Source organism: Entelurus aequoreus, linkage group LG13, assembly GCF_033978785.1.
Source record: "Entelurus aequoreus isolate RoL-2023_Sb linkage group LG13, RoL_Eaeq_v1.1, whole genome shotgun sequence".
Classification (NCBI taxonomy): domain Eukaryota; kingdom Metazoa; phylum Chordata; class Actinopteri; order Syngnathiformes; family Syngnathidae; genus Entelurus; species Entelurus aequoreus.
In genome coordinates, this window is record NC_084743.1 from 9501956 (window position 1) to 9511883 (window position 9928).

Below are 9928 nucleotides of genomic sequence, written 5' to 3' on the forward strand. Positions count from 1 at the left end.
TATGTATATTTGTATATATATGTATGTATACTGTATGTGTGTATATATATGTATGTATATGTGTGTGTGTGTATATATATACATATGTGTATGTATGTATGTATGTGTGTATATGTAGGTATATATGTGTATATATGTATGTATATATATATTTATATATGTGTGTATATAATCACTATGTTTATATTTATGTATATGTATGTATATATTTTTTGTTACACAAAAAATAATACTATATATGTATGTATGTGTATATATATATGTACATATATATTTATACACACATACATACAGTATATATGTATAGAGAGAGAGGAAACTTACTCACATTTGTATTAACTGATCATTTTTAATGTACATTTATTTATACCTTTTATATCATTAATACATTTTATTTTTACTAATTATTTGTGTATTTCACAACACAGTATAACATTATTATTATTATTATAAAATAATATTACTGATTGTTTCTTTGAAATTAAAATGAATTCTAATAACGAGCCAGCCTCTTAAACGGCTCTTTGGAAGGAATGACTCCTCAAGATCCGACTCTCTTCAAAGAGCCGTACATCCCATAATTGCACTGAAGAAAAAAACCCATCACAATTTGTGTTATATGTGACAATTATGACAATTTATGACATTTTTACAATTGTATTTTTCTTTGATTTATTTTGCCAATATGCTGAAAAGGCTCCAACGTAAAGCCAGGCTCAATTAGCTTGATGCTAATTTACATTGGATTTGCCATAGACTGGCTACTATTAGCGCTTTTAGTTGGTGATGAAAACTACAGTGAAGCGGGGTGTGGAATAAGGTCAGTACTTAGAGTGCAAAGACTTTGTAGGGCGCAACCTAAGCCCTCCAGCTCCCTGGCAAGGTGTCTCCAGTCCCGCATGTGTAGTTTGACGGGGCCACAAAGCAGGACTAACAAGACTAACGAGCTGCTGTTTGCCTGCGTAGCCTAGCAACCGTAGCCTAGCAACCGTGGCCGGCCCTCGGCTTTGGCCCGCAGCTTCCCCTCCGCCGGGAGCAGGCGTGGACCCAAAGTCGTGCCCTCTTTCTGCTTCCAGAGCGCAGGGGATGGCAAAAAGAGGGCGGGCCCCGCCCTACAGAGCCCCCACCACCATCTTCATCACCTCCATCACGCACATCACCATCATCATCAGCCGGACAGGAACGGCTTTGTGGGCCGCATCCACCTCCTCCCAGACCTGATCCAGCAGAGCCATCACTCCCCCTCCCCCTCCTCCTCCTCCTCCTCCGCCTCCACCTCGCCCTCCACCTCCAGCCTGGCCAGCCCCTGCATGTCCCCCCACAGCCCCCTGGACAAGATGGCCATCCTCATGGAGGTAGGTCACTCTCAGACCTCCTCATTTGCATATTGACCACCACTTCCTGTTATTGTCACTCTCAGACCTCCTCATTTGCATATTGACCACCACTTCCTGTTATTGTCACTCTCAGACCTCCTCATTTGCATATTGACCACCACTTCCTGTTATTGTCACTCTCAGACCTCCTCATTTGCATATTGACCACCACTTCCTGTTATTGTCACGCTCAGACCTCCTCATTTGCATATTGACCACCACTTCCTGTTATTGTCACTCTCAGACCTCCTCATTTCCATATTGACCACCACTTCCTGTTATTGTCACTCTCAGACCTCCTCATTTGCATATTGACCACCACTTCCTGTTATTGTCACTCTCAGACCTCCTCATTTCCATTTTGACCACCACTTCCTGTTATTGTCACTCTCAGACCTCCTCATTTGCATATTGACCACCACTTCCTGTTATTGTCACTCTCAGACCTCCTCATTCGCATATTGACCACCACTTCCTGTTATTGTCACTCTGACACCTCCTCATTTGCATATTGACCACCACTTCCTGTTATTGTCACTCTCAGACCTCCTCATTTGCATATTGACCACCACTTCCTGTTATTGTCACTCTCAGACCTCCTCATTTGCATATTGACCACCACTTCCTGTTATTGTCACTCTCAGACCTCCTCATTTGCATTTTGACCACCACTTCCTGTTATTGTCACTCTGACATCTCCTCATTTGCATATTGACCACCACTTCCTGTTTTTTTGTCACTCTCAGACCTCCTCATTTGCATTTTGACCACCACTTCCTGTTATTGTCACTCTGACATCTCCTCATTTGCATATTGACCACCACTTCCTGTTATTGTCACTCTCAGACCTCCTCATTTGCATATTGACCACCACTTCCTGTTATTGATTGATGACGCAATATTGCTTTCATTCTGCACACAAAAAAAGATTTATTGGAGGAAATGATTTGACCCACTTATGTTACACCTCCATCAATTCATGTATTCATTCAGTCAAAGTCACTCAGTTCATGTATTCATTCAGTGAAAGTCAATCAGTTCATGTATCCATTCATTCAAAGTCAATCAGTTCATGTATTCATTCAGTGAAAGTCAATCAGTTCATGTAGTCATTCAGTAAAAGTCAATTAGTTCATGTATTCAAACTCAATCAGTTCATGTAGTCATTCAGTAAAAGTCAATTAGTTCATGTATTCAAAGTCAATCAGTTCATGTACTAATTCATTCACAGTCAATCAGTTCATGTATTCAAAGTCAATCGGTTCATGTATTCATTCAGTGAAAGTCAATCAGTTCATGTATGCGTTCAGTGAAAGTCAATCAGTTCATGTAGTCATTCAGTTCATGTATTCATTCAGTGAAAGTCGATCTGTTCATATAGTCATTCAGTAAAAGTCAATCAGTTCATGTATTCATTCAGTGAAAGTCAATCAGTTCATGTATGCATTCAATCAAAGTCAATCAGTTCATGTATTCAAAGTCAATCAGTTCATGTATTCATTCATTCCATGACAATCAGTTCATGTATTCATTCAGTGAAAGTCAACCAGTTCATGTATGCATTCAGTGAAAGTCAATCAGTTCATGTATCCATTCATTCAAAGTCAATCAGTTCATGTATTCATTCAGTGAAAGACAATCAGTTAATGTAGTCATTCAGTAAAAGTCAATCAGTTCATGTATTCATTCAGTGAAAGTCAATCAGTTCATGTATTCATTCAGTAAAAGTCAAGCAGTTCATGTATTCAAAGTCAATCAGTTCATATATTCGTTCATTCCATGACAATCAGTTCATGTATTCATTCATTCATTCAGAGTCAATCAGTTCATGTATTCATTCATTCAAAGTCAATCAGTTCATGGATTTAAAGTCAATCAGTTCATGTATTCATTCATTCCATGACAATCAGTTCATATATTCAAAGTCAATCAGTTTATGTATTCGTTCATTCCATGACAATCTGTTCATGTATTCATTCAGTGAAAGTCAATCAGTTCATGGATTCATTCATTCAAAGTCATGTATTCATTTGATGACATCATTCATTCTTACACTCCTTCACATAATGATGTCATCTATTCAGATGATAACAACATTGTAGTAGACGTCCTTTACGTATCAAACTCAAGGCCCGCACGCCAAATCTGGCCCACCACATGATTTAATGTGGCCTGCCACATCACTTTATATGCCGCATCGTTTATGTGGCCTGCTGCATAACTTTATATTGCCTGCCACTTCATTTATTGGGCCTGCCACGTCATTTAGTGTGGCTTGCCACAATATTTTATATGGCCTGCCACAATATTTATATGGCCTGCCACAACATTTACATGGCCTGCCACATCATTTACATGGCCTGCCACATCATTTATATGGCCTGCCACATCATTTAAATGGCCTGCCACATCATTTATATGGCCTGCCCCATCATTTATATGGCCTGCCACATCATTTATATGGCCTGCCCCATCATTTATATGGCCTGCCACATCATTTGATGTGTCCTGCTGCATAATTTCTTGTGTTCGGCTGCATCGTTTTAAATGGCCTGTCTTTCAATTTTTATGTGGCCTGCCACATAATTTGATGTGTCCTGCCGTATAATTTTATGTGGCTGGCTGCATCATTTTACTTGGCCTGCCACATAATTTTATATGGCCTGCCACATAACTTGATGTCCTGCTGTATAATGTATTTGTCCTGCTGAATTAATAATTTTATATAGGCCGCCCTGTAATTTTAAGTGGCCCGATGTATCATTTTAAAGTGGTACGTCGCATCATTTCATGTGGCCCGCCGTATTGATTCATGTGACCCGGTGGTCATATTATGTCACCCGCCGCATCATTTATGTGGCCTGCCGTATTATTTAAGCTGCTTCGATGCTTTATTTAAATGTCTCGCCGCATCATTTTAGGTGGCCTGCCGCATCATTTTAGGTGGCCTGCCGCATCCTTTTAAGCGGCCCACTGCATCATTTTATGCTGTATTATTTTTCTGGCCTGCCGCTTCATTTTATGCCACATCATTTTATGCCACTTCATTTTCTGCCACTTCATTCTATGCCACATCATTTTACGAGGCCCATGGTGTGATGTTCTGTGATATTAGAGTGGCCTGCAAAGAAAAGCTGTAAACATTTTCTGACTGAACATATTCTTCTTCCAATCTGCAGATGATCATATCATGTCTGTAGATATGATATCACTCAACATAGTTTACTATGTCAACTGAGGAAGAGAGCGATGATACATGAATATGATATCAATATGATACATGATATATAATTCATGAATATGGTATGATGTATGATACATGAATATGATACATGATTATGATATAAATATGATACACGGTACATGAATATGATATCAATATGATACATGATATATAATTCATGAATATGATATGATGTATGATACATGAATATGATACATGATTATGATATGATGTACGATACATGAATATGATACATGATTATGATATAAATATGATACACGGTACATGAATATGATATCAATATGATACATGATATATGATACATGAATATGATATCAATATGATATACAATACACGATATATGATACATGAAAATGATATCAATATGATACATGAGATATCATCCATCCATTTTCTACCACTTGTCCCTTATGGGGTCACAGGGGGTGCTGGAGCCTATGATACATGATATATGATACATGAATGATACATGATATATGATACTTGAATTTGATTCATGAATGATATATGATACATGAATATGATACATGATATATGATACATGAATTTGATTCATGAATGATATATGATACATGAATATGATACAAAATACATGATATATGATGCATGATATATAATACACGATACATGATATATGATACATGAATATGATACATGATATGATATATGATACATGAATATGATACATGAATATGATACATGATATATGATACATACATATGATACATGAACATGATACACGATACATTATATATAATAAATGAATATGATATATGATACATGAATATGATACACAATATATGATACATGATACACGATATATAATACATACATATGATACATGAACATGATACACGATACATGATATATAATACATAAATATGATATATGATACATGAATATGATACACAATATATGATACATGATACACGATACATGAATATGATACATGAATATTCATGTGTCTTAACAGTCAATATTCATATATATTGACTGTTATGATACATGATATGATAATACATGAATATGATAGATGATATATGATACATACATGATACATGAACATGATACACGACACATGATATATGATACATAAATATGATACATGAATATGATATATGATACATGAATATGACACATGATTATTCATGTATCATAACAGTCAATATTCGCATATATTGACTGTTATGATACATGAATATGATGGATGAACATTCCAATATCTTGACAGTTTGAATCGGCCCTCTGAGGCAGACATCATTAGCAAGTGGCCCTCAATAAAAGCAGTTTCAGCGATCCTCACCACATCATTATGTATCCTCACATATATTTGATCATGTGTGTCACAACCCCACACACACACACACACACACACACATACATATTTTATACCTGTTGTCCTCGGTCATGCACTTCCTGGAATGTTGCCCCTGCATGCATCCTCTACACCAGTGACTCTCAAACCTGCTAAAGACCCTGACTAGATATCCAAACACAGTGTGACCGTTCAAACGTAGTGCAATGTGGCCACACATGTACTTGCTTTTGATGAACACGTAGGCCTACTTGGCTCCCGTGCTTCAACGCGGTGCTTTGAGAAGAAGCACTGGTGTGGAGCATCATGTTGTTGTGCTGCCAGTGTTGTTGTGCTGCCAGTGTTGTGACGCGGTGTGTTGCTGCAGAGTCAGTCCAGTAACAACATGCAGAAGCACAAGTCTTCGTCCTCCTTCACGCCGTTCATCGACCCGCGCCTGCTGCAGGTCTCGCCCTCCGCCGGCAGCGCCCTCAACAACGTCGGTAAGTCACGCCACTCGCTTCTTCTTTGGCTTTTTCACACCGCAATAAAAGCTTTCTTTAGGCTACGCCAACGACCCGCGGCTGGCAGAGGCGCTGAGGGCCGACCCGTCCCGCAAAGGTTCCGTGGTCAACGTCAACCCGGTCAACACCCGACCGCAGAGCGACACGCCCGAGATCCGCAAATACAAGAAGAGGTTCAACTCTGAGATCCTTTGTGCCGCACTCTGGGGTAAACTAAACTCACTCCCGCTTAGTACCAGCTTTCACTTTGTGCCGCACTCTGGGGTAAACTAAACTCACTCCCGCTTAGTACCAGCTTTCACTTTGTGCCGCACTCTGGGGTAAACTAAACTCACTCCCGCTTAGTACCAGCTTTCACTTTGTGCCGCACTCTGGGGTAAACTAAACTCACTCCCGCTTAGTACCAGCTTTCACTTTGTGCCGCACTCTGGGGTAAACTAAACTCACTCCCGCTTAGTACCAGCTTTCACTTTGTGCCGCACTCTGGGGTAAACTCACTCCCGCTTAGTACGAGCTTTCACTTTGCTACACTCATTTGTTTTATGTAAATATAGAAAATACAGAAAATTAGATTTATTTTTTCAGTTTAATTATTTGAACAAACAGAATATTTAAAACTTCTTAAACAAACTGGATTTTTTTAAAACTATTTTAACAAACTGATATTTGTAAATGATTTAAACAAACTGATTTTTTTAAACTATTCAAACAAACTAGATTTAAAAAAAATATTTAAACGAACTGGATTTTTTTTTAAACTATTTAAACCAGACTGATATTTAAATTTTTTTAAACAAACTGATATTTTAAAATCATTTAAACAAACTGGATTTTTTAACTATAAACAAACTGATATTTTGAAATTAATTAACAAACTGATTTTTTAAAATTACTTAAACATGTGTGTGTGTGTGTGTGTGTGTGTGTGTGTGTGTGTGTGTGTGTGTGTGTGTGTGTGTGCGTGTGCGTGCGTGTGTGTGTGTGTGTGTGTGTGTGTGTGTGTGTGTAGGCGTGAACCTGCTGGTGGGAACAGAGAGCGGTCTGATGTTGTTGGATCGCAGCGGTCAAGGCAAAGTTTACCCGCTCATCAGCCGACGACGCTTCCAGCAGATGGACGTCCTGGAGGGACTCAACGTCCTGGTCACGATATCAGGTAGCAGTCACCCGTATCACACGCACGCTACTCAATGTCCTGGTCACGATATCAGGTAGCAGTCACCCGTATCACACGCACGCTACTCAATGTCCTGGTCACGATATCAAGTAGCAGTCACCTGTATCACACACGCGACTCAACGTCCTGGTCACTATATCAGGTAGCAGTCACCTGTATCGCACACACGAGACTAAATGTCCTGGTCACGATATCAAGTAGCAGTCACCTGTATCACACACATGCGACTCAACGTCTTGGTTGTGATATCTGGTAGCAGTCACCTGTATCGCACACACGTGACTAAACGTCCTGGTCACGATATCAGGTAGCAGTCACCTGTATCGCACACACACACTACTCAACGTCCTGGTCATGATATCAGGTAGCAGTAACCTGTATCGCAAACACACACACGACTCAACGTCCTGGTCATGATATCAGGTAGCAGTCACCCGTATCACATGCTCGCTACTCAATGTCCTGGTCACGATATCAAGTAGCAGTCACCTGTATCACACACACGCGACTCAATGTCCTGGTCACGATATCAGGTAGCAGTCACCTGTATCACACACACACACAACTCAACGTCCTGGTCACGACATCAAGTAGCAGTCACCTGTATCACACACATGCGACTCAACGTCTTGGTTGTGATATCTGGTAGCAGTCACCTGTATCGCACACACGTGACTACATGTCCTGGTCGTGATATCAGGTAGCAGTCACCTGTATCGCACACACACACACTACTCAACGTCCTGGTCATGATATCAGGTAGCAGTAACCTGTATCGCAAACACACACACGACTCAACGTCCTGGTCACGATATCAAGTAGCAGTCACCTGTATCGCACACACGTGACTAAATGTCCTGGTCACGATATCAGGAAGCAGTTACCTGTATGGCACACACACACGACTCAACATCCTGGTCATGATATCAGGTAGGAGTCACCCGTATCACACACGATTCCATGTCCTGGTCACGATATCAAGTAGCAGTCACCTGTATCACACACACAACTCAACGTCCTGGTCACGATATCAGGTAGCAGTCACCTGCATCGCGCACACACACACAACTCAACGTCCTGGTCACGATATCAAGTAGCAGTCACCTGTATCACACACACGCAGCATCCTGGTCACGCTATCAGGTAGCAGTCACCTGTATCGCACACACACAACTCAACGTCTTGGTCACGATATCAAGTAGCAGTCACCTCTATCACACACATGCGACTCAACGTCTTGGTTATGATATCTGGTAGCAGTCACCTGTATCGCACACACGTGACTAAACGTCCTGGTCAAAATATCAGGTAGCAGTCACCTGTATCGCACACACTGACAACGTCCTGCTCACGATATCAGGTAGTCACCCGTATCACACACGACTCTACGTCATGGTCGTGATGTCAAGTAGTAGTCACCTGTATCACACACACGACTCAACGTACTGGTCACGATATCAGGTAGCAGTCACCTGTATCTCACACATTCGACTCAATGTCTTGGTTACGATATCTGGTAGCAGTCACCTGTATCACACACACGTGACTAAACTTTCTGGTCACGATATCAAGTAGCAGTCACTTGTATCGCACACACAAGACTAAATGTCCTGGTCGCGATATCAAGTAGCAGTCACCTGTATCGCACACACGGCTCAACGTCCTGGTCATGATATCAAGTAGCAGTCACCCGTATCACACATGCGACTCAATGTCTGGTTACAATATCTGGTAGCAGTCACCTGTATCGCACACACGTGACTAAACGTCCTGGTCACAATATCAGGTAGAAGTCACCCGTATCGCACACGTCTCCACGTCCTGATCACGATATCAAGTTGCAGTCACCTGTATCACACACACGACTCAACGTCCTGGTCATGATATCAGGTAGCAGTCACCTGTATCACACACACGACTCAACCTCCTGGTCATGATATCAGGTAGTAGTCACCCGTATCGCGCACAAACACGACTCATGTCCTGATCATGATATCAGATAGCAGTCACCTGTATTGCACACCCACGACTCAAGTCAAAGCCAAAGTGAGTCAGTAAAATGATGTCATCAGTCACTTCTCAGTTTCATAGTAGGAAACGATCTTTGCTCACCACACTGACATCTGCTGGTGGTGGTGGTGCACTGCATGCATCACTTTATTTACATGATAGAAACTTCAATGTTACAATTATTATAAATGTTACAATTATTATAAATGTGAAATAAATGTTACAATTATTATAAATGTTAAATGTTACAATTATTATAAATGTTAAATAAATGTTACAATTATTATAAATGTTAAATGTTACAAT

General features: G+C 40.4%; 1 protein-coding gene across 10 annotated transcripts in view; it reads left to right on the forward strand.

Moving 5' to 3' along the window:
- LOC133663154 (mitogen-activated protein kinase kinase kinase kinase 4-like) overlaps positions 1-9928 on the forward strand; it is a 104290-nt gene that overhangs the window by 75626 nt on the left and 18736 nt on the right. For 7 of the 10 annotated variants that reach the window (XM_062067405.1, XM_062067407.1, XM_062067406.1 and 4 more), the window contains 4 exons: positions 1077-1355; positions 6303-6417; positions 6479-6646; positions 7448-7591. In XM_062067405.1, the coding sequence (XP_061923389.1) occupies positions 1077-1355; positions 6303-6417; positions 6479-6646; positions 7448-7591 (706 nt within the window). The remainder of the gene's footprint in view (positions 1-1076; positions 1356-6302; positions 6418-6478; positions 6647-7447; positions 7592-9928) is intronic. The other 3 variants (XM_062067409.1, XM_062067410.1, XM_062067411.1) reach the window with 1 other exon arrangement.